Source organism: Hakea prostrata, chromosome 4 (genome assembly GCF_041222555.1).
Source record: "Hakea prostrata isolate BN-2017 chromosome 4, UWA_Hpros_2, whole genome shotgun sequence".
In the NCBI taxonomy this organism is placed as follows: domain Eukaryota; kingdom Viridiplantae; phylum Streptophyta; class Magnoliopsida; order Proteales; family Proteaceae; genus Hakea; species Hakea prostrata.
Window position 1 is genome coordinate 54,836,367 of NC_142603.1, and position 15,174 is coordinate 54,851,540.

The 15,174-nt window shown below is 38.3% G+C and overlaps 1 protein-coding gene across 3 annotated transcripts; it reads left to right on the forward strand.

Annotated features, from left to right (window-relative positions):
• Positions 1–1,179: 1,179 nt before the first annotated feature.
• On the forward strand, positions 1,180–9,208 carry LOC149019710 (Transducin family protein / WD-40 repeat family protein). Of its 3 annotated transcripts, none has more exons than XM_089153680.1 (13): positions 1,180–1,480; positions 2,741–2,908; positions 3,069–3,232; positions 3,349–3,427; positions 4,114–4,296; positions 4,455–4,553; positions 5,635–5,803; positions 5,899–6,005; positions 6,775–6,914; positions 7,022–7,094; positions 7,721–7,836; positions 8,609–8,726; positions 8,884–9,208. In XM_089153680.1, the coding sequence occupies exons 2-13, from the start codon at positions 2,861–2,863 to the stop codon at positions 9,010–9,012; spliced, it is 1,425 nt and encodes a 474-aa protein (XP_089009806.1). In that variant the 5' UTR covers positions 1,180–1,480; positions 2,741–2,860; the 3' UTR covers positions 9,013–9,208. The 3 variants fall into 3 exon arrangements, with proteins under 3 accessions (XP_089009806.1, XP_089009805.1, XP_089009804.1); XM_089153679.1 differs by lacking the exon at positions 1,180–1,480 and adding an exon at positions 1,500–2,118; XM_089153678.1 differs by lacking the exon at positions 1,180–1,480 and having other exon boundaries at positions 2,125–2,908.
• Positions 9,209–15,174: the final 5,966 nt, after the last annotated feature.

Below are 15,174 nucleotides of genomic sequence, written 5' to 3' on the forward strand. Positions count from 1 at the left end.
AAAAACACAGACACCTCGCTCTTGAATACCGCTTTCCGATTCTGGTTCCTCCCCGTTTTTTTGCAAAGAATAAAAGAATGAAAAAATTAAGGAAGAAAATAAGATGAAATGGAGTGACTCCATAAAGCCATTTCAGCATCAATTTTATCGTCTTCCCAATGGAACCCATGGAACCCACCACCTAGATGAGTAGGAGAGTGTAACACCATATCTTGAAGTCCCATTCCAAACACCAAACCTGCTTCTTCTTCTTCTTCTTCCGTGTGAATGAAAATTTTTGAAAACCTTGAGGTAGGAATCGTAGCCGTTGTATTGTTTAGTGAAGTGAAGGCAACATCATTCTCTCCAATGTTCATTTCATTGCTACATATTTCCTCAGTTTCTGCAGGTCTAAACATTTATGCAACTTTAGCAGCTACTCTCTGTATACCTTAGCATCAGCAGATTCTGGCAAGCGTAACTGCCACGTAGAATCTGCAAAATTAAGACAAGTAGATCGACCCATAAGGCGGTAACGGTGGTGGCGGCGTTCGCTGGCGCTGCCGGAGCCGAAAATGGAGAGGGTGAAGCAAAGGAGAGGCGAGTGAGGAGAGAGAATATATTGGCCCTTTTTTTCCCCCCAAATTTTGGTAAGGGTATTTTTGAAATTAAAGAAAATAAATAATGGATTAATGGTTTTCCTAACATGTTTAATGAACTGGGGTGTATGTATTTTTTAAACATAAAATGGGGTGTCAGTGTTTTAAAGCCTCCATTTTGGGGTGCCAGTGCAATTTGCTCAAAAAAATTTGTATTTACATTAAGACCTGCGTCTTTAATCCCAACCATTGAATTTTATTTTGTTAAGATGGTGAAATCTGAACCATTGGTGGCAGCCAACCGCGGACAGTATTCATGCAAGTGTGAGAATCCGACATGTGGATCAAAGCCCGACGCGTGCATCAAAAGATAATGAACAGTCAACAACCAACAGCCAAGATGAAGCCAAGACGATCCGACGGTGTTAGGTAAACTGGCAGGGATAAATATGTAAATTCAATTCTCTTATTTTCTATTTAAATATTTAATATTTTCTAAATTTACAAACCAAACCCCTGATTCTAACCGATTATAAACTATTGTTTCTCAAACCCTAAGATTAGTAGTTATCGATTTCTTCTTTTCAACTGTTAACGATTCTCCCAATACGGATGAATTATCAAGATACAAAACAAATTCAAAGTTACAAATACAAAGCATCACCTCCTCCGATCACCTGGGTACTGTGATAACGGCACAAGCTCAGAGAGTGGAGTGGATAACAGAGTGGGTAAGGGCGAATTGCGACAAAGAGGGCAAGAAGCATTAATTAAGCCTCAAGCAAGCATCGTCGACAGTCGGGCATCATCTTAGCATCTCCCCATCCTTTAATCACAAAGACAAATCGAACACACTGATTCTCCACTCCCACGATTACTTGACTTGCAGAAGAGAACTTATGGTACGAATTGATGATGCGAACCCATAAGAGGATTTCTGTTAGTTTGTTTTGACGGTTTTCTTCTCTTCTTCTGGGTATTTCTAACCTTTTGAGTGTTCCATTTAACCCATCTTCTCTCTTGTTTTTTGGTTTCCCTTTGCCGTCAATTGGGAAGTCTATGCTTAAAAGAGAAAAGTGAGAAAAGTTTGTGTTCACACTGGATGTGCTCTGCTTCGCGGATCTGTTTCTACTTTCCTTCTAGTCCTACCGATTTTCAGAAAATCTCTCGATTGCACTGCTTGAGAATTTTTTGGGCTGAGCTTCACTGCCTTACCAAATCTGAGTGGTGAAGTCGGGAGTTGGGAATTTAGTCGGTAGATTTAGGGACTTAATTTGTAAATTTAGAAAGTTTTAAACCTATAGATGTAAAGAAAAAATTTTGTATTTACATATATACCCTGAATTTTTTCTTACAACCGTCGGATTTATTTTTAAAAAACGTGGCCAAATCCTGGCCGTTTGCAGCAGACAGCGGCTGCGGCAGATAAAAATCCAAGTTTTAAAACCCTATTCCCTGAATCCTTTTGTTCCGAGAGAAACTAAGAAAGTGTGAAGCTGAGACCGTTTATTCCTATTCCTAATCGAATCACTGCAAATAGGTACGTTTCACTGTCTCAAAACTTCCTCTTTTCCTATTTCTTGCATTCTCGCATTAGTTCACTTCCGGTTCTTTTTAAGTAACTCCATTAACTCTCTTTCTGCTACTTGGTTGTTTAAATATCTATTGGGTTGTCCATGATTTCAGCTATTAGCCTTTGAAATCTGTTTCTGCATCAACATATAATTTTAGATACAGACATAAGCGGTTCTGTCCACTTCTTGTTCTTTTAGATGTATTCAAATATTGAATGAGCGAATTTCAATTTTACTTTCTCCTCTATGAATGATTTGGTGAATATTGTGCACTGCATAGCCATTTGCTTCTTAAAGTTTGGTTGCAAGTAAAGAACGAGACATTGGTATTTTGGTGCTAAAGTGAAATATTGGCATAAGCTTTTATATCTGAGTACGAGTAAGAACATTCTACTTGGAGTTGCTTTGCCAAAACAATTCTGTTATTCAGAGTGAAGTCAACACATGAGACTTTAGTAATGTGAGTAAATAGAGACTGTTTGTTGTCCTCTCTATTCAAGAGTGAAGTCGAAACATCAGTTACTCTGGCTGAATATGAGTTCAATGTTTATTAGTTGGTCTATGTTCATAAAACCTTCTGACTTTCAGCAACGACGAGGTGTAGCTGTGTCTGCTACTCCACGGCACTCCCCCAAGCCTGTCATCCTGCATCACTTGCCGTGAAATCCTTCTTCTTCGCTGCCTGCCGCCCTTCGAGAAACAAGAAAGATGGTTCGAAGTGTGAAAAACCCGAAGAAAGCCAAACGGAAAAATAAGGTGAAGCTTCCGTTCTTTTGTTCCCTTTCTCCTGTAAACCTCGGATTTGCCCAATTTCTTGATTTCCTGCGATTTCATTTCATGCTTGTTCTGTCGTAGTTGGCTAAGTTTGCTACCTTTAGTTTACGAATGTAAAGTTGATTCTTTTTGAACACTGCAGGGTTCAAAGAAAGGGGAGGGTTCATCTTCGTCCTCAATGCCTTCATTGCCTACAAAGGTATGGCAACCGGGAGTAGACAAACTAGAAGAGGGAGAAGAACTCCAGTGTGACCCTTCTGCGTATAATTCGTTGCATGGATTCCATCTTGGATGGCCAAGTTTAAGGTTTTTTTAACGCTTTAATTCTCGATATTTATGCCCAAGGATCCATTTAAATTAGGTTTCCGTTATCTCTTTTCTCTGTTATATTCAATATTACCTTTGAATTCTTTTGTTTGCAGCTTTGACATTGTACGTGATTCATTGGGATTGGTTCGGACTGAGTTTCCACACACCCTGTATTGTGTTGCTGGGACTCAGGTGAGCTCCACTTGTTTCTCTACCCCACCCCACTCCTCCTATTTTCCTTTTTGTGTTTCGTCTATTTGGGACATATATAACTTGCAAGTTAGCGTATACAAAATAGAGTGAACTTATAAACAAGTACATTAGTTAGCTGCCATTGGTAGTTATTTAAGCTAGCAACATATATTTGAGATGTCAGTCAGTGCTTAAGTGCAATTTTACCATTCAGAAAACTTTAGCTTTTTTGCCTAGCCCAGCTAATTGGTTGGCTTTGGAGAGGGGGTACCATTAGTCATGTGCTCACTTCCTCTTAGATCCCCCCTTTAAAATTACTGAAGTTATTCATTCTCTTTGGGGACCTAATTTTTGAAATTGTCAGGGGTTTTTAATGAAAAAGTTTGAGTTACTTTGTATTTAGAAGTCTAACCTCTTTAGCTTGGTGACTTGGTTCAGTTGAGTTAAAACCATCTGGTTAATGGTGGCCACTATATTAGGAATACCCAAAACATGCTGAGTTCTTGTTGCACTAGGAAAGGAGGGTAAGAAAGTGTCTTTTTTTGTTTGTTTGTTTGTTTGTTTTTTTTTTTTTTTGGGGGGGGGGGGGGGGGTTTAGGGGTTTGTATGGGTTAGAGTCAGGTTCCTGAAGACATGATTGACAGTTTCTACCACTCTATCTTCTCATTAACTTTCTTGTTTTCTAGGCGGAAAAAGCCTCATGGAACTCTATAGGAATATTCAAAGTGTCTAACATAACTGGGAAAAAGCATGAGTTAGTGCCTACTCGATCTGCTAATGATGACACCGAAATGGATAGTGATAGCAGCGACAGTGAGAGCGATGAAGATGGTGATGGCAATGGAGGATCTGGGCCTCCCGTTTTGCAGGTTTTCTTTCTTTTAATGTTGTGTTCTCAGTGATCTGAATTCTGAATTGCAGTCGTGTTTCTTCATTCTTGAAATGGACCACTTTCTTTTTCCTGTTATTGAGCTTGGCCTTATGAATCGACTTATTAGTTTTTTTGAATGATATTGCCTTGTGACAGCTACGCCAATTTGCACATGAAGGATGTGTTAATCGCATACGGGCAATGACACAGAACCCACATATATGTGCATCATGGGCAGATACAGGTCATGTGCAGGTAACATTATATTTATGATCCACACCGTCTCTCTCTCTCTCTCTCTCTCTATGCTCTTTTTGGTTCTACCTTAGTCAAGCAGTGGTTGTGCAGTACCATTTCTTCAACTCTTCTCTTGTCTTTTGTTTTAATTAAAAGAGTCTTCTTTTCACACCATACAATCACAACCTGGGGGGGGGGGGGAAGATGTCTATATTCTGGGTTTACAAAAGAAAATAAAAAATAAAGAAGATTTCATTGTTTGATTCGTGGATCAGTATGTTTAGATATTTAATGGATGGCAATTTAAAACGTATCGGAATTTCATTAGCACTTTTTATAAATGTAGATATGATGTCATGGTGACACAATTTAGCTACCAATCCTGTGGGTAATGGCCCATCAAAACCAAAAATAATGATAAAAGATTGTTTATATGTGTGTGAATGTATGATTATGCTTGAGTCTTTAACATATAAAAAATAGAATTGCTGATTAACATACTGAGAAGGATACATGTCATTGCCATGGCAAACATCTCTGGACAATCTGAAACCTCTATGTCATTTCCAGTGTCAGAATAACTCTCACTTCATATCTTCAATCAATCTAAATACTAATAACTGTTCAGAAGTAATAAATCTCTGCATTGTTATGGCGAAGTGATTGGGATCTCAATATAAACCTGAAGGTAGACCATAAGCAAGAACATAAAAGTATAGAGGTTAACAGCAGATATATGTGTACTGGGTTTTTATGCATTCTTAAGTAGCCTTCTTCCCATATATGAAAATTTGGCCTCCCAATAAAAATACAATAAATTGGGTTTAGAACAAAAGGTTGTAACCAGAATAGAGGGTTAGCATTGGTTGGTGAGAATATGAATTTTCTGGGAAAAAGGAAGAGGAAAAAAAAAAAGAGGGAAAGAAAGAGGGGGGAGTGGTCTGTCATTTATATTATTTAGCAGTAAGGATGCTGATTTCTGGCCATACTCCTTACCAGCTTTCCTTTCCTACCCTTTTGCCTCTCGACTTTATCCCCTGCCACTTTTTTGTGCTTTTGAAGCAGTTTCTCATGCTCATAATTATACTTTGTTATGCAGATTTGGGATTTCAGTTCTCATCTAAATGCTTTAGCGGAATCAGAAACTGACTTAAACAGGGGAGCTTCTAATGTATTTACTCATGCTCCATTACTCAAGTTTGGTGGGCACAAAGATGAGGGGTATGCCATAGACTGGAGTCCTCTTGTTCCTGGAAGGCTTGTATCTGGTACTGATTCATACTTATTTAGTTGGCTAGGACCTCTTTTCATTCTAAAGTTCCAAACGGAACTCTCTTAATGCTTGGAAACATTGTGTTTGAAGGTGACTGCAAGAATGTTATTCACCTATGGGAACCTTCATCTAGCACGACATGGAATGTTGAAGCTAATCCTTTTATTGGACACTCTGCAAGTGTTGAAGACCTGCAAGTACGTTATCAAACTTGAGGGTTAATAATTGTGTACCATTAACTATAATACTAACTACTATTCTATGGTGGTGAACGAGTTCAACAACAACAACAACAACAACAATAAGCCTTGTCCCAACTAAATGGGGTCGGCTACATGGATTCTTGCCCTCCAATCAGTTCTGTTCGAGGCCATGCTAGATACAAGGCCTAAGCTATACATATCCTTTCTCACCACTTCTCCTAAGGTTATCTTAGGTCTACCCCTAGCTCTTCTAGTTCCTTCAATATGGATTATATCACTTCTCCGTCGGAGCATTTATAGGTCTCCGTTGCGGGCCGTGCCACCTCAAGCGACTTTCTCTAAGCTTATCACTTATGGGAGCAACTCCCAGCCCAACTCTAATATGATCGTTTCTTATCTTATCCATCCTAGTTTTGCCACTCATCCATCTTAGCATCCTCATTTCTGCTACATTGAGTTTATCTATATGATTCTTTTAACGCCCAACACTGCACCGTACATCATAGCTGGTCGAACACGGTCCTATAAAATTTTCCTTTGCTTTAATGGAATACGCCGATCACATAAGACCCCGGACGCACCTCTCCACTTCATCCACCCTATTTTAATTCTTTGGGAAACCTCATCTTCCAAATCACCTCTTTTACTTATGATTGAACCTAAGTACCTAAAACAATCACTCTGAGAAATCTCTTTATCGTCAAGTATCGGTGGTGAACGAGTTCATTTCATAAATAAAATGTGTAATTTTGTCCATGTGCAGTGGAGCCCTACAGAACCTCATGTCTTTGCTTCTTGCTCCGTGGATGGTAGTATTGCTATATGGGATACTCGGTTGGGAAAATCACCTGCAGCTTCTATCAAGGCACATAATGCAGATGTCAATGTCATATCCTGGAACCGGTACTTAACAATTCCCCTCTCTCTCTCTCTCTGTCACACACACACATGCACACAGATATATAGTACCATCATTCTGTAAACTCACCTACATGTTCACATCCTAATAGGCTTGCTAGCTGTATGTTAGCATCAGGAAGTGATGATGGCACATTCTCTATCCGTGATCTGAGATTGCTGAAGGTATGCGATGCTTTTCCTCAATGGTCACTGCTGCTTTTTTCTATAGTTTGGTGAAGTTTCTGATGTGAACTTTTGCTGGCTTTCATTGTTCCCCATTTTTGCTATCGAGTATTCTTGTAACATTATATATTAACTGATGCATCTGTGACTACTTAAGTACTATTACTGCTGAATTTACAGTTTATTTACTGTTCATGTTCTCTATGTTTTATAACTATTAAGAGAAATTCCTTGTGTACATCCTGGATGCGATCTCTTTGTTATTGAAATTGATAATGGTATTGACATTGTAAACATTTAAAAGTGGTTTGTAGCCTGTTGACTGATTTCTGATCCTGCATATGAACAATGCAAGTCAAGCTCCACCTGGATGCTAATTGGTTGTTGCACGAGCTCTGTGTCATGCACGGATTGTTATTGCACTTTTTATGTCATTGGTATTTGTCTCCCTTCATGTTTTGCCAGAATTTTTTTGCACTTTTTATGCTCAAGTGCTTTTACCAGTGCTGGACCCAATGAAAATAATAGTTGAGCTTTTCCCATACCTGGAATAGCAAGTATTTCTTTTCGGGCAGGGCTACTTTTTCCTCGTTAAGTTCTGACTCTTTTTCTATCTCTTTGTGTAGGATGGAGATTCATTGGTTGCACATTTTGAATACCATAAGCACCCCATTACATCAATTGAATGGAGTCCGCATGAACCCTCAACCTTGGCTGTCTCATCATCAGACAATCAGCTAACGTATGAGAATTACCAACTTGCTGAAGATATAGTTTTGTTCTGTTCTTGTTTTGGTTAATAAACTTGAGTTTACTGTGGCAGAATGGCTGTGTTATTAACTTTGGCAACAGAGTCTCTGCTTTTGAGTTTACTGTCAGGTTACTAGGTAAGCCGAATGGCTCTCAGGTTGATTGCCACAAAGCAGCAGACCGTGTTGCCAAAGTTAGTGACACAGCCAAATTAGGGCTTGCAGCTGGGCCCCGAGGTTCCAGCTCTGCCTATAAATTTCAGCCAACGATTGGTTAAAAAATGAACACCAAAAATAGGAACTGTTCTAAGTACATCGGAACAATCCATTACAAGTTGGCCAAATATTGAGTTTGATCATAAAATTCTTTGAAAGGGGAACATACCCAATGCATAAGGCTCCTTTTACTACAAGGTGTGGGAAGGGTCATAATGTACACATTCTCTTCCCTGGTTTCATAGAGATGTTTCCTGGGCTTAAACCTGTTGCAACTTGGTCGCAATGAAGCAACCTTACCGTTGCATCATAGTTCATCCTCTTTTGACCACCAAATTCCCATTGTAGTTAATGTAAGATGGAGCACTTCTATCCACATTGGAAATTGCCGCAGCAGCTGTCATATTGCCCAAATTAGATGGGAATTTGTGAAGCATAGCTATATAGCCTTTCTGCTATCTTCTCTCCCATCCCCCCACCAACCCCTACTCCCAAGTTACTCTTCAATGAAAGAAGACTTGTAATGATTTGTTTGGTCTTAACCACCAGGATTTGGGATCTTTCATTGGAAAAAGATGATGAAGAGGAGGCTGAGTTCAAAGCTAAGATTCAGGAGCAAGCAAATGCCCCAGAAGATTTGCCTCCGCAGCTGCTTTTTGTTCACCAGGTACATTGAATTCTACTCCGTCCACAACAACCCCCCCCCCCCAAACACCAAAAAAAGAAAAAGAAAAAGAAAAAGTAAAGAACCACCACAGGCTTACTGATTAATTTCATATATGTGTATTCTTTTCGATTGATCTTTTGCTTGGAATGTTGAACAGGGTCAGAATGATTTGAAGGAACTACACTGGCATGCCCAGATTCCAGGGATGCTGTTGTCAACTGCTGCTGATGGTTTCAATATCCTGATGCCCTCAAACATTGAAAATACTCTTCCAGCCGAATCTTGAAGTTAATTGCCTGTAATGCCATAAAATTTTCTGCGTGTTCCATCAAGATCTGATATTTCGTTGAAACTCTAGCACTTAAGGTTTCTGTTTCGAATCAGATGAAAATTTTGTTTCTGAGGTGATATTTAATTGTAAGTTTGTAGTTAATCATAAGAAAATTTTGTTTCTGAGTTCATATAATTGCAAGTTCTTTTTATATTTTGGAACAGTCACTCTTCAAAGTTGTAGGTTTATGCGAGCCAAGTGCATGGGGTCTGATACTACTACTACTGTAAACCAGCAGTGCTGGAGTTGATTTAAGCTGGGTCGACGTGTGATGTATCAGTTGTGGCTCGTTGTATTAGATATTGTTTGTGTCGAAATTACACCTAGACGGAGCTTAAGATTGTGTTGGATTATATGACAAAGAATGCATTACGAAGCGAGACGAGATAGAGGTTAGATGAGTACGGAAGCTTTTACAGAATCAGGTCCAGACCAAGGTTTGACATGTCAGTGAAATGTTGCGTGTCGCTGGCTGTTGACACCGGCGCTAGTGATATGGCGACATTTTGTCTTACTGGCAACACACGACATTTCGGCAACTTTTGGGAGGGTGTCATGAAAATTTAACCCTTGGTTCTGGGAGGGGGTATTTTGAGTTGTTTTGGCTTGAATTTTGTTGTGTAGCCTAATTTGAGACAAATAAACACATTGAAAGCATTATTTTGGTTTAAAACATCACTTAATCTAAAGTTCCTGATTGCACATGTTCGATTATATGTAGGCAAATCAGAAGTTTGGTAGAGAAATGCTTCCTAAACTATTTGAGTTGCTTCGCAAAAAATAATTTTTGTTTCTAAATAATTTCCTTTGCCAATGCAGGGTTGATTGAGTGGTAAAAATTCATACTTCTCAGTGGAGAGAGGTTATGGGTTCGGCCCTTGCGAAAGACATTTCATTTCCAGTATTAAAAAAACGCTAGTGCTAAAAAAAAAAAAAATTAGAAGTTTGGAGAACTATATAAACTTAATGTGAAAATGCAAAGAAAACACAAGTACACAACTAGTGAAGATGAGTACTAAAATTTAAAATTCATTATACAATTATGTTGAGTATGGCTTATGCTTTACATTCTGTTGTCGCCGGATATAGGAGTCTCATTCCCTGGTAAGCGGGTGGGAATGGTGGGGCAATGCCCTTGGAGCTTGTAGAGGGCCTAGAGGCCCTACGTCACTTTGGCAAAAATTGAATGAAAATTTATGAAAAACCGAATGAAATTCTGTTGAATATCGTGAATTTGACAATATATAACCGAAAAATAGACTTTTCACGATATATCGCTGATTTTTGGAAAGTCGATGTTGCTCACCGTTTTGTGTCGCCCACTATCGACACGGCGCCAACACCTTGTACCTAGATCCAGACCTTGTATCTATATTGTATTGCTTTACCAAATATGCAAATCCATCATTAAAATTGTCAATGAAATTAGAATTCGTATTTTCTTTGTTTTTACCTACTCTACGGATTCCTTCTTGGATTGCCCCTTAAGCTATCTTGGACTGGAGAGATCAATCTCAGGGATCAACAAGCAATAGTCAGCTAATATATCTGGTTTGAATTGCTTTCATGGAGTCTCTGGGAACTCGCAATGCTCTTCTATTTTAATGGAGGTCTTTGGACATGCAAAAAGGCTGTAATGAACTCCTTGACACACAAGGGAAAACTTCATTCAAGATCAATCAACTACACCAGTTACCAATGCACCCTCGAAGGACTCTTGCTCTCATCCCATCCAAATTTCTCATCCCTAATGCCTCTGGAGTACCACAAGCTGCTCCGTTAGAGGTTAAAAGTTCAAATCTCTTTAGGGTCGCAGTTTATCTTCTATATAAATATGAGCTCTCTCTTGAAAATTGGTCCTACATGCATTTAAGAGGTTAAGGATATCATCCCCCTACATGCATTACTTAATTTTAGTTAAAAATTCCATTGGTTTGATGTGTAAGGTCAGGGGCGGAGCCAGGATTGAACATTGGGGGGGCCGAATATACCTGGGTCAATGCCAGACCCTGAGTCCCATCTTATAAAATTTTATTATATTTTGATGTGTGGGGCCTATATTAAAAATTTAGAGAAATTAAGTTGAAATTCTAAGCGAGATTTGAATTTCCATTAATAGGAATGAAATTTTAGGAAAAAGTTTAAGGATTAAAAAAAAAAATCAATGATTATGATTAGATCTAATAAAATCAATGGCTGAATTCTAACGAGATTCAAATTGCTATTAATAAAATCAAATTTTAGGAAAAAAGAAAGAACAACTAAATAAAAAAAATAAAATTATACTTTATAAAATGAATACTATAAATCATGAGTGTGAGAGATAGAGAGGAATAATTTGATAAAGAGAGAGTGAACACTGATAACTGTGGAAAAGATTTCGGTGCTTCTAGGCATGTCTTCGTTCGTACACTGCACACGCATTGGCATGTCTTTTGATATTAAATCAAAGTTAATAGGTAGTACCTATTAATTAACTTGGATTCCGACATCTCGGTTTCCAATGTGGGACTATATAACACACTTTCCTAAAATAAACAAAGGAAAGTTTCCGCACTTATAAAATCCAATTTTAAATGAAACGTTTATTATTTTATTATATTAAAAATAATACAACACTAACTACTCCAATATTTTGCGATATGTGTGAGAAAAAAAGAGATAAGAAATAAGATTAAAAGATGATATTCATGAGAGAATAAATAGGAATGAAAATATGAGAGAGGATATAGGGAGAAATTCATGAATCGTGAACTAGTTTTTAATTAAAATTTAACCATAGATATTTTCAAAAATCCAAGGGGGGGTGGGGGCATGGCTCCCTCGGTCCCTATGTGGCTCCGCCACTGCGTAAGGTAAACATAACTCCCAACATTATAACAAAATTTCATTTACAAAGGGAAAATTATCTTCAATTTTATCATACATTTTCTATTAAAATGGAACAATTCTTAGCTTCAACCATTAATCATCTCATGTCGAATCCTAGATCAGGTCAGTCAAACAAAAGTCAGGTTTGGTCTCCCTAGTTATGAGGAGAAGGACCACCTCCTTAATGGTACTAGGTTCTCCTTAACCCGTGTATGCTTTAGTTTTTTCTTTTTTCCTTCCATAGTCTCTATTCATTCTACCATTTTAATGTGTGCAGAAGTCCATCATCCAAGATTGAGAAGGACTAGATAGATTTGTGGGAATTTTCTTGGACTAGTGCTTTCCAGGCATTAGCTTGGGATGAATATGATTTGATTGTTGGGTGGGGCCGAGATACTCAGCATTTTGAAAGATTTAAATCATGCACAACTTCTCTCATATAGTCATATCACGTCGATGAGATATGGTATGGCAAGCATGCAAGATGTTCTTGATCTTCTACTTGCACAATCAAAATCTCCTGAGCCCCTAAAAGTTGCCCTTTTTATATTGGGGTCATTACAAAATCTTAAGATGCTTGGTTTTTTCCTTTTTTTTTTTCGGTAGAAGAGAGAAGGGTTTTTAATTTTCAAAATCATCGACTTTGATTTGAGAATAACTCAAATCTTAGAGAAGGGCAACCACCCTTATAACCCCCATCTCTTTGAACGAGTCTCATGCTTAAACTAATTAGATGCTCGATTTCAACGTTACGAGGAATTTGATTTTGAGAAAGTTGTTTTTGAATTTGACTGCATTAGCCCTTGATAGCCTAGTATTGCATAAGCTGAGAAATTGTAAAGGAAGGCACTCTTCGTTTCCTAACATATAGAGAAAATTACATTTACATCCTTTGAGTTTGCGAACTATTATCTTTTAAAATTTATTTAATTACTTTTACATCCTTTAATTTTCAACTTAAATATGGGAAGAGTATCCGGAGCTCAGGGATAACATTTTAAAGGGTTGGACCACACCAAACCAGGGTTCAGATGCTTACAGACTACAACATAAGATCTATAATTGTGCGAAGACCTTACGATTATGGAGCAAGGAAAATACTAAAGTGGCTTCACGAGAAATTCTCAAAGTTCAACAACAATTGGCTGATATACAAACTTCAAATTTTGCAGGAGATATAACTGTACAAGAGGCTGAGTTGTCGAAGAAATTGGCTTCTTTGATAAGAGAAGAAGAGAGATTTTGGAGCAACGAGCGAGGATACAATGGTTAAAGGCTGGAGATCACAATACTGCTTTTTTCCATCAGGTTACCTCGCAAAGACGACAACGAAATCATATTTCAAAGCTGAAATCGAGTACGGGGCATTGGTTGTCGGCAGAGTCCGAGATAATGTCAGAGATTCGAACTTATTTTAGTAATCTCTTCACCACTTCTCATCCCCAATCCCCTTTATATTTTTTATCAAGCTTTACACATTGTGTGTCCCATGATGATAATGTTAGATTATGTAGAGACTTTTCTAGGGAAGAGATTAAATATGCTTTGTTTCAAATGAAAGGGAAAAAGTCTCCAGGAATGGATGGTTTTCCGGCTCGTTTCTATCAGAAAAACTGGGATATTATAGGGGAGGACTTCGTTAAGGGCATTCAACATTTTTTTGATAGGGGCTTTTTATTAAAAAGTTTGAACAACACCATCATTTCTCTTATTCCCAAGAGGAAACACCCTCAAGAGGTTGGCCATCTAAGGCCAATTAGTCTTTGTACTGTCCCTTATCGAGTTATTGCTAAATGTTTAGCTAACCGTTTGAAAGTTATTTTGCCCAACATTATTAGTGAAACCCAGAGTGCCTTTGTTGCTGGTCGATCCATTTCTGACAATGTGTACTTGGCACATGAATGTCTTCACTTCATGAAGAACTCTACCTCAAAGCGTGGTTATTTTGCTTTGAAACTCGACCTGTGTAAAGCATATGACAAGTTAGAATGGAGTTTTATTGAGGAATGTTTGAACTTTTTGGGGTTTCAGGCAAAGTGGGTGAGGTGGATAATGCAATGCATCACAACCGTTACTTTTCAAATTAAAGTTAATGGTCAATTATCGGAGCCAGTGGTTCCAACTCGGGGCATTCGACGGCTGCCCTCTCGTCCATATATTTTCATTCTCTCGTCATGAGGCTTTGTCTAGGAGATTAAATGCAAATATTGGTATCCCGAGGTTGCCGATTGCGAATATCTCGACATAGTCCCGTTATTAACCATCTTTTTTCGGATGATTGTCCGATTTTTGTCCTGCAAGTGAATACAATGCTCATCATATAAATTTTATTCTTCAGAATACATGCATGTTTCTGGACAGCATATTAATTCAATGAAATCTTCGTGGTGTTTAGTAAATGTACAATTTTGAATGTCCGGAGAGTCGTCACTTCTATTCTTCAAATTGTGAGGTGAGTTCCCATGGTACATATCTAGGTTTACCATCTACTTTTGGTAAATCTAAAACTCAAGTGTTTGCTTCTTTCCGGGAAAGAATGGCTAAAAGTTGGCATGTTGGAAAGGTAAGCTATTATCAAGTGTCGGTAAGGAAATTCTAATTAAAGCAGTTGCTCAAGCTCTTCCAACTTATGCAATGTCTAATTTTTTATTCCCAAAACAGTAACGGATGAGTTATCACAACAAATTAGACTTTTTGGTGGGGAAGGGCTCTCAAAAGGGTATTTCTTGGGTATCATGGGAGAAGCTCAGAACTCAAAAAGCATGGTGGTTTAGGGTTTCGTGATCTCTATTTTTTCAATAGAGCTTTATTAGCCAAACAAGCCCGGAGATTACTTCGGAATCCTAGTTCATTGTGGGCCAAGGTTATTAAATCTAAATATTTTCCTAATGATGATTTTCTTGATGCTAGGTGTGCGAAGGGCTGCTCTTGGGGTTGGCGGAGTTTACATGTTGGGAAAGAAGTTCTTAAAAAAGGTTTGATTCGAAGTATTGGTAATGGTTACCAAACAAATGTATTTTCTGACCCTTGGATTCCTGAGTTACCTTTGAACCGTATTTGGAGAGTTCCACCCTCTGGCAGTCCTGTATGGGTTGGTGAATTAATACATTGGCCCTCAAGATCTTGGGATACCTTTAAATTGCGGCTTTGGTTTTCGGCGCCTGAAATTAGTGCAATTCTTAGGATTCCTATTTTATCTGAGATTGTGTAGGATAGATGGATGTGGAAGCATACTCGCACAGGTAC